Below are 23,656 nucleotides of genomic sequence, written 5' to 3' on the forward strand. Positions count from 1 at the left end.
AGGCATATTCAATTTGGCATGTTCTCTGGTGACCATGTCATGAACGTACTCCTCTATTCTTCTTCTTCTTCGGTTTTATATGTGTACTTTTCGCATGTTTCTGTTTATTATCTTTTAATACCCATAAGAAAAAAAAATACCCATGTTGATGTATGATTTTGTTTATTCACTTTTTATTTCATGGCCTCCTCTATGTGTAATTATCGCCTGACTTAGGAAAGATGTTCTATATGAATGCTACACCATCATATTCTAAGTAAAGTAGGGATGGATGCATGCAAAAACAACCTTTGTACGAAGTCGTTAACACCCAACCTGTAGCCTATATCATTTTCATGGTATGATTTGGCATACATCTCCCACAATCCATATTGCCTATCCTTCACAACCACCTAAGTGCAACATTGTGGTCATTGCATTGAGAACAATATATATGAAAATTTTAATACCATTTGCTTTGGTTATCTAGCATTGAACTTTCATTTTACTTTGCTAACTGGGTGTTCGAGCTAGCTTACATGCACCTCGACTAACCCCGAACCCTAGGCATTGAACTTTCTAAATATAATGTTAACAAACTTAACATAGTAAAAATTATACTACGTATCATTAGTAAACTATTAGTAAACTTTAATCTCAACTTTTGCGTATTAGTAAACTATTTAAATATTGAATACTAATACTAGAAAATCGTATTAAAATTGGTTTTATTCATGCCTGCCTCAACTAAAATTTATTTTTTTCAAGGAGAATGATGGGTAGAGCATGTATGTAATACACCTTTTACCAATTTAATTTAATCATCATATATGATATATGTAATACAATTTTTAATATCACTCGAGTAATGTTTTATTAATTTTACTAAAATATTGGTGCTTCCCTTGAAATGTAGGACCTAGCTTCGAGCTGTGGTCTAATGACTCAGGTAAGGTTTCTTCTATTTTTAGCACATCTAAAAGAACTTTGTGCATTGCCATCTTTATATCCCTTATAGGCCCATATAAATTTTGAACTGGGTTGACATAAGTTAAAGGATGTGTACTCCAGGGCATGGATTGTTTTGCTAATTAATTGCATATAATTGGAATTAGGAAAATATGATTTAGACGTAATTAATAAGAGCTATCTTCTAAGGAGACTTTGGCCATGCCTCTGTAGCCAATCTCGGTGCTATCTAAACATGGGGTTGGAACAAAGTCCTCATCTCTACAATATGTTAAGCTTGGTACACTTTGGATATGAGCTCAACTCTAAAATTTAGGAAATGAAATGGATCTCATTTAGATCAATTCAGAGTATACATAATTATATATCTTCTCCCAAATGTCTTTTGTCAAAATGTATTGTATACTCAAGAATAACTATTGCCCATAAAATTAGGTCCACTCCTTTAGCCTACCAAGTTGCAAGCGAAAACCTTTCAAAGTACTAAAGCGAGCCATTGAATAGTGATAGTGTAATAACTACTAATTTTAGATTTAATGTTTTATGTAGAACTTTTTTTGAAATTAGAACGGTCACGCTTTTTTGTACAAATATACCCCTGCTCTTTGTATTCTGATACTTATTCTTTTGTACTTTTGCCTTTTCAGTCGCATCTGGAGGTGTTACTCAATATAATTAACGTACTCAGTGGACTATTATTACCTTTCACTCTATTTATAGGAAATATTCAGGTCAGATTCCATTCACATTCGTTAAATATAACTATTAAAATTTTATTATATGGATGGTATAATGGGATCATATAACTCAGATTAGCTAATAGGGATTACACATTATGTTGTAGGCGATTTATCATACAGTCATGGTGAAGGAAAGGAAAATGCAACTTGAAGTGGTGAGATGGAATAGTGGATGAAACGAAGGCAACTATCATCACACCTGAGAAGTAGAGCACATAATTTTGAATGAAAAAAGTGGAGAAAATGAGATGGAGCTAATCAGATATTTGCCTATGGGATTAAGAAGGGACATCAAGCGATATCTATACTTGGATTTAATCAAAAAGGTAACACGATGCTTTATTATATTGTTTGGCGTGTTTCAAGGTGTTTGTTATTTTGATATTGTAAAATCTATTTTTCTTTGATTTTTTACCCCATCTTACCGGTTGCATGCTAGCTAACCATAGTGTTGTAATTCATGTACCGTACATAATTGAAACTGGCTCAATAACTCATGAGGAATATCCATTTCAACCAAGTGTATAAGTTACAAGGTAAGAATCTCTCAATATATTTGGGTTGATGTATGGAGTTAGTTTGAGTGTTTGTTGAGATATATAGTTGCATATTCTTTAACCCAATAGATAAGCATAACCTCTCAGAGTCCCATCACTGCAGAGTTTACTCTATTAACTTATAAGAGAATTAATTAGTTCCAGGTGTAAATTTCCATATGTGTTGGCTTTTAAATCAACCGGTTTTGCATCTTCATTCTTTTATTTTTGTTGTTATTTTTTATTTGTCAACTGTCTACAACTAAACCTTTTTTTTTCCTTCTTCTTTCAAATTTGATGACTCATAATGAAACCTCAATAATGGGATACAAAATACAATCTGATTCTGCCTAATGATTTTTGTGCTTATTTATCTGGAATTATAGATCTATATATGATAGTTGGGAAGTGTTGTTTTCTACTGAAAATATTGCTTCAAAAAGCTTCAAGTGGTTTATCGATTTGGATGTGTGGGTTAGTCACTTCCATGCTGCTATCAAAGTGTTATCTTATGTTTTTTTTCTAGATTGTTACTCCGCATGGTAATAATTTACTGCTAATGGATGCATTTCGTTGATAACACTGCTTGCACTAATCTACCAACTAGGGATCCACAGTCATGACTTTAATAGGCTAATTAAACAAAAGTGGGCATGCTATTGATTTGAGTCATATTGAAAAACATGGTGATATGGCGCAAGTTTTGTGGAGTTAGTTGATTGATGTAGAAGCTTGCCTGCAAGGTGAGTACATTAAAACTCCACTGAAGTGAAAAATATTTATCCTTCACTTAACATACACATTGAACCTGAAACCGACCAATTATGGAGTTTTGAGTTTACGGTGGTATATCAAGAAAAGATTATATTGGTCTAAATAGATTTTTGTGCATTTGGTATGTTATTGGTGAATTTTGTTTCAACAAACTCTTAATTCTCGACCAATGAATCAATCAATCGTTGCCTTTATTTTCTTTGTCTAACACACTCTATTATCTTTTTGAATCATCATTTTGGAGACATTTAGTTGATTTTTACCTTTTTGTTATTAACGGACACTCTTTTATCATCTATCAAATAATTTCTTTTGAGACTATTACTTGATTGACAGGGTTGTTTGTAAATTATTTAGTTTTGACTGTAGGTCATATGTGTTAATCTGTTTCTAATATGGGTTGAGATGAGATGAATAATTAGATTTCAACAAATTGTTTTATATGATATTGTTTGGATTAGTTTTGCAATTCTATTTATTTTTGTAAATTTGGGTTTTCTTAGTTTTTTATTTATTTTTAGTTTGTTGAGATTGTACATTATTTCAGTAGCAGTAATGGCGCTGATTTGGAACATTTGTAGTATGCGAGGTTAGGAGATTTAACTTGGTGCCATTGTTGATTTTTACTGAAGGTGATTTCATTTCTATACCAACAATTATTATATTGGTTCCAAGTACCCTCTTCGCACGTACATTGATCAATAGTTTTTTAACTTCAACCCCTTATAACTAGATGAGTATATATTTTTTCAAAGTACAAAATGGAATTGAAATTATCATAGTTTGGTTATTTTTATTCAACTGTTATTAAATTTGGAATTGAAATTATCATAGTTTGTTATTGTACAATTTGATAGAAATCATGATAGAAATCTTAATTTAGATATAACCAAGGAATGATAAATAGAAGAATTCTATGTGAAACATGTTCTTTAGTTTAGGAGCTTAGGACTTGAATTGTATTTCCTTTTAAAAGTACATTACATTATTTAGAGTTTGTCTATAACCTATTATTTTGTCTATTAATAATCACATCAGTGCATAGAATTTCGTAATGGATAAGGTTATTTCCCTTATCCACCACAAGTCTTAGCTAGGAACTTTGAGTCAAAACCGGATTTAATTTTATTATAAGCCACAAGATTGTCCTGTTTTTCGTTAAGAGCTAATGCTTTTGGGTTTAATCTATATTCTTCTCATTGTTGGTACATAACCAATCTGTAAGTTATGTATATCTTCCAAAGTTGGAGACTACATGCTCTCACAAGAACGAGAGTGACAAAGAGAAAATAACTATCGTTGGCGTACAATACATACGACGTCAATCTTTGGCACTAGCTGTTGGTGTTATTGCTCCAAATGTGTAAGCAAAACTATCTCCATGCTCTTACTTAGTTCATTTCACTTTAGTTGATTGGTAACTTAATCTCTTATTTCATATGCTGGAATTAGGACAGTGTTTAGGTCCTATATATTTTCAATGGTGATATTGTTTAAGAATTGTTTCCACTATACTATTATGTTATCCTAAAAAAAAATACTATGTTTATTTTGAAAGAAGAATTTGCTGAGTTGCACTAGGGTAATTACAATTATTGCAAGTGGCTTAATTACTTATAACCGGATCCCTTGCAAGTTTTTATATATTCTTTTACATGTCAAAAAGTGAAAATATATTTTTAATTTATAATGTTTATGCATAGAGATTTAAGTTTCTGATTTTTTACAAGAACGCAAAACTGGATTGGGGTGCATTAATGTGTAACATGTGTATTTATAGTAGCAAAATGTAAACCAAATGATTGATTCAAAGGCATACAGTTAGCCACTATAGTATGTCAAAACAATGTGTAACACGGGTATCTATACTAGCAAAATGAAAGTGAATCATGTTCGTGAAGTGTTAATGTTTGTTCTTTACCCCTTTCTTGGACTTCTTTGTTCATCTTGCTTTGTTAATAAAACTGATTAACTGATGACATCTCTATTAGATTATATAAGAGGTTTATTGTAGGCTTGCATCTTTAACTGCTTGCAGCTCAATTGTTTGTTATCTTCATTCAATTAGTTTTTTACTTAAAGTCACTAACAGGGACTTCTCTATCATATGGAACACATCTTTTGTTTAGAATGTCCACGTCGCCCATCTAATTGCTTACTCATAGCACCATAATACCCTAACTTTGGACCAATGCTGCCTAAAGAGGATGGTCAAATGAAACTGAAGGGCCTAGCGACATTACTTTTGAACCAATGTTGTCTAAAGAGAATGTTTAAATGAAGCTGAAGAGCCATTGAAAAACCCAATACAAATTTTTCAACGTATTTGCGTCTTTCATTCATGGCCTTCCAACTAATGAAATGTATGCACTGCTCCAATCTAAGAATACTAAAGCTCCTTCAAGGTAGATAAAGATGGCATAAAGATTGTTGAAAAAAGAAGAAGATGAAGTTGGCAAAAGGGCAGTGAGTTTGGCATTCACAGATCCACTATTGCTATCATTAATGTACTGCTTAGATGTTTCTCCTAGATTGAAAATTGTAAGTTGATTCAAGCTTATGCGCTACGTGGATTTTATTGTATTAGTAGGACTAATGTGTACTTTTTGACATTTAAGTGCAATTGTGGTTACATCCATGTCTAAAAGATTAATGTGAAAAATAGGTAAATAAATCTCTTTCTTTTATATTGGTTTGGTTTAGGGTGGTGTTTTGTTTGTATATAGTTTGATTTTGTATATGATTGTTGATGTGGATAAATAGTGTATTATTATATTTTTTTTCCTGCACATTATATTTCGAAATATCTTAAAATGGATCTTTAGCTCAATGGAAGAGCACTTGAGGTAAGTGCCTTTTAGCTTAGTTGGTAAAACCTTTGGGTGATGATACTAGAGGTCTGGGGTTCGAACCCTGCTGCACAATTGAGTTATTGATCTCTTTAAAAACAGGTTTGCCCACACATTTTTTTTTTTTTTTTGCTTTACCTACCAAAAAAAAAAAAAAAAAAAAAAAATCACTTGAATGAGAAAATACATCTCAAGAGATGGTGGTTCAAATCCACCAAGGTCATGTTCATATCTTGAGCAGTATATTAAGTGACTTTGGCAATGTCATTTTCTAAAGTTTGTGTAATACTTTATAATTTTAATAATTTGTTTGGTAGTGTTGTGATGTTGTTTAGAAGAATGATAAAAGATGGATAGGATAGAGATAGCCCAATAACCACTGATAAAAAAAATTTATATTTCCTAATTGAAAAAGAAGTTAAATAGATCAATTACATATACTTTCTTTGAATAGACTGCGCCTAGATATGTTATATTCATCAACTAGCTTCGGCATACTGATTGTAGGATTTGAAGTTCTGGTATGATGTGGGATGTTTGAAACTAAACAATGTATTTTAATGGTGCTTCATTCATGGTATAGTATAATTTTTGTGTAGGCAATTTATTTTTTTCTCTTATTTATTCATAGTAATGTCATCTACGATCACTACCAAGTGTCTGAATATATATAAGGATTGGTTTAACTATATATACCGCTCAAATTCCTGAATATAATCTTCACATTTCCTTTAACCTGCAACTTACCTTCACAACTAGAATATTGCGCCGTCTTTCAAGGTTTTTTCATTCCTGAAGAGCTATAACAATCTAAACTCCATTCTATTCAAGGGGTGGCCTTGCTTGGGAATGATAATGGGATAGCCTTAATGAGATAGAAACCCCTAAAACTTCTCCATGGGAAAAACCCATGAAAAATCATTTGTTCACCTCCATTCTATACAACCATCTTTTGATGATATTGAATATCTCTGTCTTTATATTCTTCTCATATGCTGACTTTGAACATTCGAGACATGCACAATAATTATCTTTTATATTTTTTTTAAATAAGGAAAAAATGAACGCTTCGATTATCCAACCTAGATTAAAACCGATTGTGACTTCTCATTTGTGAAAATATCATTTTAATGTCGGGTCCGAGTATAAGTGGAAGCAAAAAAGAGATAATTAATTGCTTTCTTTATCGGGTTTTCTTTCCATATTTTGTTTAATCGATTTTGATGCATAAGCTCTACTAGCTACATGTAAGATTTCAACAAAAATTTGTTTTGTGCTTAATTTTATTTGACAATATAAATATTCTGAGGTTAAATACTAAAAAATAAGTATTCTAAGGTTGGTTCTCTTTTGTAGTTTTTTGGAATAAGGGAAAAACAAACTTAGATTAGATTGAACCCTTAGATTAAAACCAATTGTGACTTCTCATATATGAAAATCTCATTTTAATATGTCGTTTAAAAATATAAGTAGAAGCAAAGATGTATAATTAATTGTTTTCTTTAGTGGGTCCAAATGTTGCAGTTATTGATGTTATAAACAACAAGTGCTATAAGGGAATGTCAGTGAGCTCCTTCGTGCCAATCTTCCCCACACTGATGACCAACAACGTAAGCTTTTACTTTTTAATGGATTTTGCTCAGCGCTTTATGTTTATAACTTTGTTTAATAGCCATAACAAATTATTGGCATTGGGACCTTTGATAAATTAATTTCCAGTATGAATTTCAATATAGTTTAAAAGTAAGATTTCTTATACATAATAATAAAATGAAAAAAATTATATAACAACGGTCCCGTTCATTGAAAGGGTTCAAATATCTAGTTGTTACCAAAGAAAAATACATTTCCTGCATGCAAGTACATACTTCGGAGGTGCCAGCATAGAGCTTAGAGTTTCTCCAAAGACTCCAAGTACCCACAGGTATGATTATGAACTGTTTCCCAGTTCAACTGAAAAATCAGGTACATTGACCTTGACGGGCACACTCCTAACGGGCTGCCTGTACTGAGTAGCATAAATGACGCTGGAGTGTTCTCCGAAGAGTACTTGCCTCAAAGTCTCAAACACTGGATAACTAGCATGCAGTAGTATGAGCGCTATGCCTCTATGCTTGAATGTTTATGTCTACTCAAAAAAATTCCTAACTACAATCAACGGTTTCCTCTGGCATTTCCTGATCTTAAGCTAGAAAATGTTGGTGTCTTCAAGCTTTAAACTATCCAGCCAGATGAAAAGTCCACATACTGACCACCCCCTATAAACAGAAAGTTGGGGATGGTGTATCATCAGCAGTCTGATAGTCACATAGAAAATGTGCAAGTTTCCTGCATTTCCTGCTCTTTAAGTTGTTGACACGGCAAAGCTAATAATTTATTGGTACCAATCTGCATGCAAAAGCTTTGTTATAATATAAACCCAAACACTAAAAAGACTCTCTTCCGAACAGCAGCCTACAGATTCTTGAACATTTACACAGAAACATACACTAAAGAACAGGACCAACCGGGAAGCTTTTAATATGAGTGGTTGAAGACTTTAAGTTTTAACCTTCCTTGGTACAAGTATCAAGTGACTCCTACCACTATAATCACTCTTTCCGTTCCAAAAACTCATCTTCTCTAGTACTTTTGTGCCTATTCCCATAAGAAAATAACCACCAAATAGATTACTCTTTTATTCAATTGTCGCTACCTTGCTAATGGAGCAAGAGATTGTATGGATAAGAACAGGCAAAACAGGGGTGCAAATGTATCAAATCTAGTCAGGGGGCGGCATTGAGTTTTGGGGGGTCCCTAAGTGAGATCCTAAAGTGTGGCCTCTACCGATAAATGATGAAAAATACATAAGCCAATTTTTTTTTCTTATTTGATAAAAAATTAAGTCCAAATTCTTTCGTACTCTTACGGAATCAAATGTGTGTTTAACATCAACAAATTCACACAAAAATTCAATTACAAAAACTAAACACTATTGAAAAGCTAGTCTTCTTATATTTCTAGCTACGAAATCACTAATTAAGTCTTCATAATCAAATTTTTCTACTAAAGACTTTTCAATAGATAACATAATTAATCCATTTAATCTTTCTTGATACATGCTCGATCGAAAGTAAGATTTGATCAACTTCAGCTTTGAAAAACTTCTTTCTGCAGATGCGATGGTAATTGGTATAATCAACAAAAGAGAGATGAATGGAGACCGTGGAGTGCAAGTTGGAGAACTGAAGAGACCTTAGAGAATTGTAGAGACCGAGAGATTGAGAGGAGAAGTGGAGTCGTGGAGAACAAGCCTATGTACAGTTTAGTATCGATATTTAATGATTTATGTTTGGGCCAAATTTGGAGCCAATGTTGGGCCGTAAAAAGAACAGTAGGATGTTTGTTTGTTAAAGTCTTTTTGGGCCAAAGAACAGTGGATGTTTGTTTGTTAAAGTCTTTGCACTTGAGAATATAAACAAACTGATAAATACAAGTACACAACTATACACACACACACGCTTTTAACTCCCGTTCGAAATTTGACAATTATGAGAAAGAAGAAGAAAATGTCGTCATTGGTATACAAAATATAACGAAGAGAACCAATTGCGCTATCAAAGTCTTATTATGTAAATTAACATCGTGCATACAAGGAACAAGTAAATGAGAATAGATACAAAGAAGCAAAGTATCATCAGAAATTTATGAACTTATAAATACAAGTTCAAATCATCTAGCCTTTGGCACCTAATCCTCGTGATTTCGGTAGCCTGACAGCAGGCAGTGGATTGACAATACCTTGTCCATCCCTGCCCAAACCAGTGCCTTCAACAAATCCCATTCTTGCCATTATTTTTGAACCAAATCCTTTGGTGTGTTTCTCAAACGCTCCAACTCCCGGGGAATCCTTGGATCCTTTGTTTTGTTTGTTTGATCCTCTGCGTCCCACACTTCCCTTGGGTCTTGAACCTTTGGCACCCAAACCCCGCGATTTTGGCACCCTGACTGGAGTCAACGGACTGCTGATACCTTGCCCATCTCTGCCCAATCCACTGCCTTCCACAAAACCTTTGGTGTGCTTCTCAAAGGCTCCAACTCCATGAGATTCTTCGTATCCTTTGTGCTGTTTCTTTGATCCTCTTAGTCCCATGGATTCCTTCGAAGTTGAGTTGTCATTGGTTTCAGAGAATTCAACACCCAATCCCAGTGATTTTGGTCGTTGTATAGCTTCTATGGGCTCCACAATGCCTTGGCCCTCCTTCCCTAACCCACCACCTTCTACAAACCCCATTTTAGCCATTATCTTAGACCCAAAGCCCTTTGTATGCATTTCAAATCCCCCCAAGTTTGAAGAACTCGTGACGACGGTACTTTCACTCAAAGTCTTGTTCTTCTCGTCCAAATCAACACTAGGGATCTCTTTCACCACATCTACTTCCATAACGCCGCTTGAGACAAAGGATACTGGTTGATTGGCAAAAGTTGGACCCTGCTTACCAGCCTGTCTTCTTCCACTTGCTTCGCTACTACCCCGACGACTGGCTGAGTTCTTAGATATCTTTATCTTACCCGAGGCAGATTGCTGGGGAGTTGAAATCAATTTTGAGAACTTCTTACTTCTAATTGGTTCTTGATTGATTGCAAAATCAGCTTCCTCGTCATCAGCTCCTAACAGCTAAAATCCACAATAAAGAATCTTAGCTTCACATTCAGATAGCTCTTCCTAGGGCATGACCATGACAGGAAACGAGAGGAAGCTCTTTCGATATATTAAAATAAACAACACCATGAAAGGCACAAACCTTTTCCAAGCGAATCTTATCAGCAGAAGATGGCATGCAGGTGTGCGTAGTTCGTGTCACAGTTACAAATCTGAAAAAAGCATCTCAACATTTATACCAAGAATATACTTTTATCATCCAGGACAAGACAATATAATATACAAAACAGCACCGAGAAAACAGACAAGGAATGGCTTTCTTCTTTAATCCCTTTTATTCAAAAGCTTACACATACTACTACATGTCTCTGTGACTATGACCATTAATCAATAACTTCAACAATAGTCTTAAAATCTGAAAGTTGAGTATAACTAATTTAAGAGAGAAAACATCTCTACTCTTTTTCTCATGCAAAGGGACTGCAGGTGCACATGGGCAGGCATTAAAGAGAGGAAAACACAACCACTTAGAAAGATTATTATAGTGAACAAAAAAAAAGAAAAAAAGAAAAGTAAACCAGAAGCGTCATGCATACAACAGGAATAACGTCCCAAACTGTCTATTAAAGTGAATTCTGCTATTCACAAACCAGTTTTGCAAGAACAGTTACATGCTGGCTACACCCTACTATCCTCCACACTTCAAAAACTGAATTCATTTTTCTTTTATTAGATGATAAATGAGAAAAAAGATACAAAAACAATATTTTTCTAAAAGCAAGTCAGGCCATAATATGATAATAGCATATAAACGGTTGAAAGCTAGTGCAGTACTCAGATTCAACTGAACTGTAAGCTAAAGGAAAAACTCTTAGATATTTAGTAAGCCGAGAGAGAGAGAGAGATTACCTCTTCCTGCCAGAACCTTGACGAACACTATGTAAGCGATAAATTGATGCCAATCTTTGTACCTGGACATTGCACAAGTTAAATACAATTAAGAACTAATAAAGTGAAAGTGACAAATATTCAAATGACTGGAGAAAGGGAAATGGGGCAGATCATCCACAAGGGGACAGGGATGAAAACCCCAAACTCTACTCCCAAGTCACCTGCAAAAAGGCACAGATGCAAGCACAACGCACACAAAATTTTAATAAAATAAACTGTTTATGAACAAGAAACTCAGCACTCGCCAGGTATTTCTCAAGACAACCCTAAGAATATCATACGGGAAAGATAATTAAAAATAAGCAAATAGCTTTCTTGATGCATTCAATAATTGATTCTAAACATAGAACTCCAAAACAGATAAGTGCGCCAAGAAACAGACCTGAGAACAATCTCGAGTATGCATTGGTTCAAAAGTTAGCATATCCACCTCGTCCAAAACGATTTGCCTCAATGTCTGTGAATAAGAGCCACGCAGAAGTCAGCATATGGAAAAATTACTCAAATTCCTCACCCAACGGACCCTAATAATAATAGTCATAATAATAACAAATTGATGTCTTACCAAATTTATTTTCTCAAGATTGACACCACGGCGAATCATTCTCTCTCGACGCTTAGCAGCCATCAATTCTTTGCGATGTTTCTTTTTCATACCTGAACAGTTCCGATTAAAATACATAAAGAGGTCAGGAAATTGAAACATCAAACACTTCTAGATAGTATCAAGCATGCCTGACAAAAGTATGTTGTCAAAGGGTTTCAGCGAGACGAGATGGTGGACTGTCCACAAATGCCTAGGTGGCACGAATGCTACAGTTTCTTCCAGGGATTCTATATTCTATACACCCGGAAAAAAAACATCACATTATAGTGATTTCTTTAAAATCTTATGACCAAAGTTTAAATTTGTGGTTTATTTCTCATAATTTAAGGAAAAACCATATTATAACATAATGCAGGGTATGGTGAGGTGGTCTTTTGAAGGGTCAAGGCAGTTTACCAAAGAAATAGCGCCTAGGCGGTGCCTTTGACGGCATACAACTAAAGTACTAAACAAATATGTAGATAAAGGACCTGAAATACCTAACCAAAATGTCTAAACAAATGAAATAGCAAAAGAATGTTAATGGAACTTTGTTTTATATAACAGACTAAGACGTTAGAATACTTCAGGAAAACATGGAGAATGTACATTGAAAAGCTGCTAAACATAGGAATTCCATGCCAATTAAGAGAGAAATAAATGAAACGGAAGAGAGCTTATTCACCTGGAATGTTCCTGATGTGTTTACTCCTTTGTGCCTCAGAAGGCCAGGACCGTGGAAACCAAGGATCGCGCTTTTTCCTCCCTGAAGATGTTCTAGGATCCTTTAACAATAAAACATCATCCATAGGCAATGACCCAGCATCCATATTGCCTCTGTATCTGCCACTACGAGCTCCCAAAGAATGTCGCTTTCTTGCCTTGGGCTTCATCATGCCATATTCTTCTGATGCATTCAACAAAGCAGTACCCCCCAACATCACCAACCTCTTGTCACCACTGCTCCCTGACGAACTATCATCATCTGAAAGACCCAATGCATGTTCCAACAATAAATTTGCATCAACCACATCATAGCTACCCCCAATTCCTTCAATATAATCTTCTGCCATCTCATCATCAATATCCGAATCACTATCAGATGTCGTGTTCTCCGAGCTATCACTATCTGATGTTCCATCAGACTCGCTTGGCTCGGAAAACTCGGATCCTCTATCAACTGAATCCCCATCAAAGTCCATTTCATCACCATCTTCGTCATCAGAAATATCTTCCGTATACAATTTCATATTTCCTATAGACAAAAACCCTGAGTTCTTCTTTCGTGGCGAGTTTTGCAGAATGAAATCTTCATTCTCTACCTCTCGTTTACTACTAGAATCCATTCCAGTCCACATTTCCTCATCAACAGACGTAGGATTGAACCCCAATACTTCCCCATCCGGCTCCTCGTCACAAAATCCTAACCCTCTGTGAGAACTCTCACCCAATGCAAAACCCGAACTGTAATCATAAGTTATCTCCTCTTTAACAGGTTTCAACGAAGGCGGTGTCTGGTCTACGTAAGCAATAATTGGATTCTCCTTGGAATCCCCAAGAACAATCTGACTAAGCCCATTAAAATCAAAATCTTTATAATCACTTCCAATGCATGACTCAAAATTCAAACCACCCTGAAACCAAAGAATAGAACCAACACAATTAACAACATGTGGACCAGAAGATTACACAACATGAAAATGTGGAACACACCTGAGTATCAGAAACTGGGCCAATAATATTATTTCCAGCTGATTTCGATTTATTGACGGAATTCAACTTAGATTTCGAAATTGGTATCGGGGTCTTTCCTGAAAGTCAAATTCGAAATAAATGAATATATAAAAAAAAAAACAATGAGAAATGAGACTTCAATTGAGTTATTATTATTATTATTATTATTAGGGTTTTACCTCGAGATGAAGTTGGACTATTTCCCCAATCTGATAAAAAGCCACCTTCTACGAACAGGTCACGTGCCGGACCACCTCCTCTTCCACCGCCACGTTTTCTGTTTCCTCCACCCATGGCGCACGTTAGCAGCCGTTTACTATTTTTTGCAGGGTATTTTATAAGTTGGAAGAAGATGGCTGCAAATAACGAAAATGTTAATACGTGTCAAATGACGTGTTAGCCATGTCACCAAGCCCAGAAGTCCATTGCTATCCATTGTTTGGATGGCCCCAAACTAAAGAGCCCATACATACAAAGAGGATGGACCGATGTACTGTATCCAACTTAAAGTTGGGTGTTCACAAAATTAGGCCCAATTCCACAAATTGAAGAATAATTATAGTTGTTGTACCGGGTTACTTTTATTTATGGTTCCAAGACAAATCAACGGGGCAGTGTTAGTAATTATGGTTCCAAGACAAAATTTTCTATTTTTGTCTTAATTTTTTTTTTCCAATAATAACATTTTCCTCCTAACATAATAGAAATTGAAATTTGTTGGACTCAACCCAATTTTCATGTGAGTAAACTCTTATTCTCCAAATCTTATTTCTACTTCTATCAATCAATTCCTTATTCTCTCATGACAAACACTTTATTCTCTCATGACAAACATCTACCTTCTTCTCCATCTAAAAAAAACACTTCAACTATAAAGTTGTAATTTTTTTGAGATATAGTTGTTTTCATGTGTGAGCTAGTTGATTTGTGTGTTGTGATTAGTGATTTAAGATGTGAGAAAACATCTTATTCTCTCATGACAAATACTCTTCTCACTTTGCAATTTACTTTTTCGTTCACTTTTCAATTCTAGGTTATTGTTGATTGAAGACTAATTGGGTTGATTTCGATACTTGTTCGACAAACAATTGAACAACAATTGAATTTCCTATTCAAATGTTTGAATCTTATGTTAATTAATTGTGTGATTTATCTCAATTTCAATATTATTGTCGTCAATGATATTTTAAGTTAGGACTTGAGAATAGTAGTATAATCCACATACAAACACCACTATACATGTGTATGTATTCCAACATACACACACCATTATGCATTTGTATAACAAACATACAAGCACTTCTTTACATGCAAATATCATTACGTATGTGTATAACACGCATGCAAACACTACTATGCATTTGTATATCATACATGCATACACCATTATGCATGTGTATTATGCAAACAATATTATGTATGTGTATTAAAACATGCATACACCTCTTTACATGTAAATTTGTTACGAAAATCTAAATCGTCTATTTTCTGTAATTAAATATGATTCCCAAAAATTAGTGGATGGAAATAAATAAATAAATAAAATAGAAAAGTGATCAAACAAAGCAGAGATGTGTTTTTGTCCAAAATTATCAAAGTCCAAATCATTAAAGTGGAAGGCAGAAATGTCATTGAACAAAACTGTCCTTGAGCCATAATTATATGCCGAACCTAATTAAAACCAAAATTAAAACTCAATATTGTACTATATACCGTCTCCGTTGTGTGTTTCCAAGAAGCCTACTAAAAGTTTTATGAGAGGACCACAAAAGAAAACATTCAAAGGTTCAAGTTTGAAAGTTTATCCTAAGAATCATATCTACCAAAATTCCCAATATCCGGAAAGAGGTGAGGAAAGTAGTCATATGTTAAAATATATAAGGACCAAGGCAAGTAGGCAACCCAATTATAGTCCAAGCAATGGAATGATGATTCATTACCAACTTGCTGGGTTGTATGCAAGAATCCTACTAAAAGTTTATTAGAGGACCACACATCCAAAGTTTTGTAAATTATTCCCACACGAATGAATTCAAAGATCTAGTTTTGAAAACCTTTAAGAATCATATCCTATACATATCTACCAAATTAAAGAGTAAATAAATTATTAATTAACTTTTCATTACTAGCTAAGTCTAGTAGTCATTGATACTGATTCAATTTTGATGTTTAGGAGCACATGCGAAACCACACGAGGATTTCCAAATATATCGAACTACGTGCGAACTTACAAATTACAATTAGGAAACGTCGAGCAAAATGACTGTAGGGACAGAAAGTGTATTAGGAGATATGCACAGAAACTATAACTCCGAAACTAATTAACGTTTCACTGATGATATATATATGCTCTTTCTGCTTAAGAGCTTTGTTTACAGACTTGATAAATTCACACACCACACAACACGAGACACATACCAGATAATCTACTTACTCAGTGATCACTGTAAATGAGCGTTTTTCCTTTACATTTACATGGGAAAGAAGAAGAAGGGGTTTGGATTTAAAAGACCGGGTTCGCTAAGGAGCGAGCTGCCCACATATTTTCTCTTGATTCTAAGGGGAGAGAAGAATCAAGTCTCACGTAGTTCATGTAAGTGGTATTTATAGGCATAATAAAGTATTCATCTTCGAGACACGTGTATTCTCTTATACATATGTAGGGTGGAGATTATGAATGAGTGTTAGGTTAGTTCTGGTAGAAAGGGGATCATTGGGAGTGGGTGCAGTAGTTCATAATTCCCGGTAATTGGAAGTATAAGTATGGCTTTGGTAATGATTATCCTTGGATTAGGGAAAGTGTCTTTATTCAAAACGTTTTGCTCTAGGTCGTTCAGTCTTCTTGGAACGTTCTTGAGCGAGCTGGAGTGTATCACCTACATAAAGCGAGTTGCTCGCAAGTCGATCTTGGAAGATGATGTCCTGATTGCGCTGCGATCTCTACTTATGCTTAACGCGTGCTTAATATTCTTCAATGAGAATATTACTCCCTTACACATCCCCCTCTCAGTAGATTGTGTTGTACATTGAAGCGATCTGCTGAGAGAAAACGGCAATATGTGTTGAGCATGAGTAGAAGAGCGGCTGGCGTAAGTTGAGTAATTGGCACACCGTAGAGTTCGAATTGGGTTGTATGACAATTCGGTGGAAAACAAAAGTTGGCACGTGGTTAGCATGTGACAGAATCATAGCAGTTAGTAGAGAAACGTGTCGCCGCATTTTCCGGAATCGTGAAAAGATATGTCCTTGGGCCACGTGTGTAGGCTAAGCCGTAGGTTGTAATCATAACTCCTTGGTAACTGAATGGGCGGTTGCACAAAATCAAATTTGGGACAATTGCAAAGTTATTTTTTGTTTTCATCTTCAGCAAAACCGCAAGCTAGGGTTTCTCAGGTGAGTGTTTCTGTTGTTGCTGCCTTTCCGTTTTCCATTTTCTTTCATTTTAGTCAAGTGTTGTGTGTTTAGTAGATAAGGTCGGTGTTAGGCTTTATTGTTTAAGTTTGGGTATTTGGTAAGAAGAAAACGTAAAAATGTCTGACTCCGACGATACTCGATCTGAAGAGGTTCGAGAGGTCTCTTTAAGTTGTGGTGAATATGAGGATGATAAGGAAGAGTCAGTGAGTCTTGGTAATCAATCTGAGCATGGTGAGGAAGTTAGGGGAGATGAGAGTAGTGCGATCCGGCTCATTGGTCTTTGTAGCTAGCATGTCGTCGTAGTGAGGGTCGCTCTTCAAGTGGGTTGCCCCTAGGGGCGATGGATCATCGCGGCAAATGAAAACATTCCCCGAATTGAGGGCAGCTTATGGGATAAACGTACTAGACCTAGAGATATACGAACCAATGTCGAGTGAGAATGTGCAGAGTGAATAATACAACCCGCCGAATGGTGGGGTAATAATCTGTGAGGGCCAGCTGAGAGCGCATATGCAAATATCGTTCTCGAAGCTGGTTTGTGACTTTCTAGCTCATTGTTGGAAATCCCCTTGTCAGTTTGTTGGTAACACCTGGCGGCTGTTCAGGGTGTTCGACCTACTGAATGCAAGTGGCGAGTACTACATAGGGGTATCTAATATTACTGAGCACTTCGTTGTAAGGTGATCTGGTAATTTCAATTTTAGCTTGCAAACTATGACGACGTGTTCTGGTGTGATTGACGGTGTAAGCAACGAGGCTTGGACAAAGAGGCCATTGCTACTAGTTGGCAACTACTGTGCTAGCGGATGTAGGTTGCAAACTAGGATTTGCAATATCTCCGGTGGGTGGGAGTGTTTTGTACATATCATTTTAATGGGTGAATTGTTGTTATTCCAACTAACCTGTGTCTTTGCTTTATTTGTAAATTTTTCTGTCAAAACACGAACTGATCGTGGGGAGATAGAGAGGTTAGCGCGGTTGACTCGAGCGCAGAAACAAGCAAAGCTGCCTGAAGTAGCTCATTTCTTTGTAGAGAAGGGGGGTCCAGCGATCCGGGAGAAAAGAAGGGTTCAGAAGGATCGAGCTCGAGGTCAAGCTAGGAGGGAAGTGATGGAGAAGCGCAAGTGACTTGGTAACCAGGGAGGATAGAAACTGGGGTCATGTTAGGTCTAGGCAACCCTCAGGAGGTGCTGGTGCCTCAGGTGCGGGTGGATCAAGCTGGCAACCTGAGAGTGGGTCGATTGATGCTCCTATAGAGTTGGAGACGGTGGTCTTCAACCCTCGTGTAAGGAGCAGGTCGTCGAAGAGGAAAGCTGACACATCGGAGCAAGAAGCTGTAAGGGTTGCTAAAGCTGCGAGGCATGCTCTGGGGAGAGTTCCAGCACAGGGGGTGGTTTTGGTGGTGGTCAAATTGGTGGTATTGCCACTCACAAGACTCGAGCGAGACAGGAGCATGTTTTGGATCTAGCTACTTTTGGAGCTAGGCCGAGCTTGTCGCCTGTGGTGCGAGAGCCTAGTCCGCTAGCGAAAGCGAAGGTCTCCCGTAAGGTGAGTGGAAAGTCAACTATGACTGTTGAGGACTTGGAGATCCAACTTGTGTACTTAGATGACAATGGGGTGCAGCATACTGTGAAGCGGACTGATTGCAGCTTCAGGTCGAGTAAGGTAGTGACATGTCTGCTTGAACATATAGCTTTGGATGGCAACCGTAAAGAGCTGGATGAAAGGGGGTTGGAGGATAACTTGAAGCGGATGGAAGTCGCTCAATGTTTGGTATGTGGGGCCATCCTGCTTTAACTTATTTACTCGCTTATGAAACTTGTTGCGAACTGATTATTAGTCTATGTGTGTGTTTGTAGCTTGTGAGTGGATTTCAGAAGCTGAAGGAGATTGCCCAGTTCGCTGAGACAGATAGGGAAACTATGGTGAAGCTGACCGAGGAGCTAAAGAATGTTCAGGACGCTAAAATGGAACGCGAGGAGCTTGAGGACCTGAAGAAAATGCATCAAGCTCTTAGCATGGCGAAGATGCTAAAAGATACTGAGGCGGAAGATCTGAAGCTGAAACTATAGGGTGTTGAAGAGAACGTTAATACAGCGACTGTGGAAATTGGTAGGCTAAATGAGTACGCCGTGCACTGCAAGGGAGTTGCTCAAGACACTACTAAAGCTTATGACGAGCTGGACGCTGACTTTGTTTAGCTAGAAGCTGATTATAAAGCTTTGAAAGAGGAGCATGATCGCGGGACTCTTCGCACTTCAGTGGTACAGGTACAGGGAGATACCAGTGGTGCTCTTACTTCTTCCATCATTTGCTCGAAGTTGTTGTGCCTCGACCGACCGGCTCTTTGCTGTTTGATGTACTTATGAAGTCTAAATCTGGACGGTGTGTCAATAGTAGTTGAGGGGAAATAAGCTGAAGTTGAAGACTCGCTAGTGGCCGGAGGTTTGGTTGTCATGCCTGGAACTAGCGAGTTGTGATGTAAGGTTAGTTATTTGAATGGTTGTCAGTTGTGATATAATATAACTGGTTTCCCGGGGTAACCTAGGCAGTTCACTTTTCTTATTGTTGTTTGTTAATACTGGATGACCATATGATGATGAATGTTGGTTAGCCGAAGCTGGATTTCCTGAGTAAACTCAGCAGCTCGGCTGAAATGTGAACTGTGTTTGGGCCTGCCCTGGCAGATCGTTTTTGCTTATATGTTATGCTTATCACTTGCTTCTTTGTTTTGTAAGACTCTTGTATGGTTAGATGTATGCATGGAGATATCGCTATATCTGTGTGGCTATGTAGATGCTTCCTTGTGACCATAGTTGACTTTAAGTAACCTGTGATTGTTAAATGAGTCCCCTGTCCTTACTAGGTCCTTTAGCATTGTAGGTCGCATGTAATGCGAGTTGGTGATTCGTTAGGCACTGCGGAGATAGTAGGACATCGGTCAATATCTCCGTTCTGGAGAAGTGAAACATTTCTGCACGTGTAGGCAAGTGAGCGATTAGATATGTGCAATGATGGCTGCCAGGTGGTCTGACGTTTGGCGTCTTGATGTAATTATGATGTTCTTAGGAAAGATACATTATTACATAATAAGTAACACCATTCGTAGAAGAGCAAAAGCATTTGCTCCCATTTGCTCTTCTTGTTATTACATTTCTTCGTCTCCAACCTATGCTGCTTCTTCGCTGCTTATTCAGGTATGTTTGTCTTCCTTATGTAGTACCACGTTTGAACAAAAACTGGTGTTTTGGTTGTTAACTCGTGTATTGTCATTCTCTCTCGTAGATTACATTATGGCCAGGTGCCGCAAATATACAAGGGGAGAAGGAAGTTTGAGGGAGACCTCTCCTCTAATAATGGAGGAAATGGAATTCCATCCCCACGTGCATGGTGATCAGGGCAAAAGAAAAGTTGTTGCTGTGGAGGCCAAAGGGAACAAGCGACCTAGACGATCAGGTCGTTCGACTGGTGGCGTTGTGTTCAGGTTGCCCCAGTGAGTGGATGATGCAGATCGGCATGTTGTGGACCGCCGTTTGAATGGGATCGACTGGGGAAAGTCACCACGTCGCTGGTGAGAGTTCGTCCCATGGCGTCTTGGTGTGATGGGGAGCAAATTCTACTTTGACAAAATGGGAAGACAGGGGAAGAAGTGTCGCGGTGAAACGCCTCGACCCACAGCTTTTCACTCGGCACCCATAGCGACCCGGTCTTCAAAAGGGATCGTGTTGGATGGTGACAAGACCGAGGTAGAGGATGAAGATATGGAGACGCTATTGGGGACCATGGACATGACTGCTTGTTTGGTGAGCACCTTATGTGTTATGTTTTTGTTTCTGTTACTTAGGCAGTTTTCACTTTATAATTGTACTTCTCTTCTTGTCTTTGTCAGTTGTGGAAATTTTATGAATATTTTGTAAGTTCTCCTATCTTATATGAAAGTTAACAATAGAGCTGTGTCTTCAGGCTTGCCTGAGCAGTTCGCCATTTTGATACCAAGAACTGGTTTCCACAAGAGTGGCAGTTCGATGTTTTGTTAAATTGTTAGAAGTACCGATCTGGATTTCCTGGGTTGACCCAATAGAAATCGGTGAAACTAGTGTCTTGGCGTTGGTTGAGTATTCCCCTTTGAATGTGCATGGAATGCATGTTTATTCTTGAATGTTTATAGCTAGCACCTTGTTTATAATGTGTATGGTATGGAATGGCTAAGGAACCTAAGGGTTAACTTAAAGAAGCATTATGCTTGTAGTTATCGCTTTCTTTTGTGGTTGTTACGCTATGTTGTAAGGCTCATTGAGAGTATTCTCGTCGTTCTGAGCTTAATATTAAGAATTTTTCACTAGGTGAGTTGGGAAGGCGTTGGAGCCTGTAAGCTCACGAGAGCTCTCTTCACGGAGAGCGTGTGGGCTTATGAAAGTATGTTGCTCACTGGAAGCATTCTTGCTAAGTCGATCCTAGAAGTATAGGTCCTCGACTAGCGAGACTCGGAGAAGCTGTAGAGCTTGTAAGCTCCGGAGAGCGTTCTGCTCACGGAGAGCGTGTGGGCTTATGAAAGCGTGTTGCTCACTGGGAGCGTTCTCGCTGAGTCGATCCTAGAAGTATAGGTCCTCGACTAGCGAGACTCGGAGAGGCAGGAGAGCCTGTAAGCTCCGGAGAGCGTGTGGGCTTATGAAAGCGTGTTGCTCACTGGGAGCGTTCTCGTTGAGTCGATCCTAGAAGTATAGGTCCTCGACTAGCAAGACTCGGAGAGGCTGTAGAGCATGTAAGCTCCAGAGAGCATTCTGCTCACGGAAAGTGTGTGGGCTTATGAAAGCGTGTTGCTCATTGGGGAGCATTCTCACCGAATCGATCCTAGAAGTATAGGTCCCTCGACTAGCAAGACTTCGAGAGATGTTGTAGAGCATGTAAGCTCCTCGGAGCGTTTTGCTCCGCGGAGAGTGTTTGGCTTAAAAGCGATTATGCGAGACTTGCCATTGCAAGTAAATGGAGTAAATTATAATAATAAACATAAGTAACTTAACTTTGAATTTACAGTAAAAGAAAACATGGGATATACAACAATGTAATTTTATTGATAAAACTTCTTCAAGAAATAAGTGTTCCAAGGTCGTGGTAATAATTTTCCTTCTTGGGTTTTGATCCAGTATGCTCCATTGCCTACAACGCGTTCCACTATGTATGGGCCTTCCCATGTTGGTGCTAGTTTGGAGTCATCTTGAGTCTTTTTCAGAACTAGATCGCCGTGTTGAAAAGATCGAGGATGCACTTGCTTGTTGTAGGACTTTTTTCAGAATTTGCTGATAGGATGCTACTTTGATGGTGGCTAGGTCGCCGTTCTTCCACCAGATCGACCTCTCATGCTAAGACGGAATCATTGCCTCCAGACTCGACAAGTTCTGACCGAATAGTAGTGACTATCAGCTCGGTGGGAATAACGGCTTCTGTGCCGTAACACAAGGAGAATGGCGATTCGCCTATACTGGCGCGAGCTATGGTGCGGTGAGCCCACAAAATGTTTTCTAACTGATTTGGCCATTAACTTTTGTTCTTCTCAATCTTTTTCTTCAAATTTTATAAGATTTCTTTGTTATTGGCCTCAACTTGACCATTACTCTGTGCGTACTGGGGAGTGGAAAATGCATGAACTATCTTCACTTGGCCATAAATTCTTTGACCGTTTTGCCTTTGAATTGTGAGCCATTGTCCATCACCAGTGTGTGTGGCAAACCAAATCTGGTGATGATATGAGTCCAGATGAAGTTTCTGACATGTGACTCTTTGACATTTGCTAGTGGAATAGCTTCAACCCATTTAGTAAAATAATCAGTTGCAGCTAAGACGAAGTGGAACCCAGTGCTTTTCTATGGGATGAATGGTCCCATGATGTCCATTCCCCACATGTGAAATGGCCAAGGGCTCACGATGCTAATCAACTCACGAGTTGGTTGTATGATATTGTGGCCAAAGGTCTGGCATTTGACACACTTGAGTACATATGCTTTGGCATCGATCTACATGTGAGGCCAAAAGTATCCCTGGGAGATCGCTTTGTGAGCCAAAGAGCGACCTCCCGCATGGTTTCCACACTCTCCTTCATGAATCTCAGCTAAAAATCAATTGGCCTTGTTCTGGGCTTATGCACCTCAAGTGAGGGCCACCAGCGGACTTTCTGAACAACTTGTTATTGAGCACGCAATAACGGTGCACCTAATATAGGATTTGTCTGGCCTTGGTACGCTCGTCTGGGAGTGTGCTGTGTTGGATGTATTCAATGATGGGCTGCATCCATGTTTGGCTCATCTGATTGGTAGAGAGTGGGCATACGTCGCTGATTTCTAATATATGGTCTACTTGATAAGCAGGTCGATCAACTACTTCAATGAGTAATTGTCTAGGGGTGCAACTCGGTGTTTGAGTGACCAAATAAGCTAAAATGTCTGCGTGACGGTTCTCGTCACGCAAGAAGTGGTGTATTGTGACTT

General features: G+C 37.7%; 1 protein-coding gene across 1 annotated transcript; it reads right to left on the reverse strand.

Annotated features, from left to right (window-relative positions):
• Positions 1-9,435: 9,435 nt before the first annotated feature.
• Positions 9,436-14,115, reverse strand: LOC147507982 (D111/G-patch domain-containing protein). The gene is made up of 8 exons (XM_086600608.1): positions 13,940-14,115; positions 13,740-13,837; positions 12,712-13,660; positions 12,006-12,097; positions 11,823-11,897; positions 11,399-11,460; positions 10,632-10,701; positions 9,436-10,504 (listed from the first exon to the last, which is right to left on the reverse strand). The coding sequence occupies exons 1-8, from the start codon at positions 14,052-14,054 to the stop codon at positions 9,563-9,565; spliced, it is 2,403 nt and encodes an 800-aa protein (XP_086456734.1). The 5' UTR covers positions 14,055-14,115; the 3' UTR covers positions 9,436-9,562.
• Positions 14,116-23,656: the final 9,541 nt, after the last annotated feature.

The sequence above is a fragment of the Coptis chinensis genome, chromosome 3 (assembly GCF_015680905.1).
Source record: "Coptis chinensis isolate HL-2020 chromosome 3, ASM1568090v1, whole genome shotgun sequence".
Lineage (NCBI taxonomy): Eukaryota > Viridiplantae > Streptophyta > Magnoliopsida > Ranunculales > Ranunculaceae > Coptis > Coptis chinensis.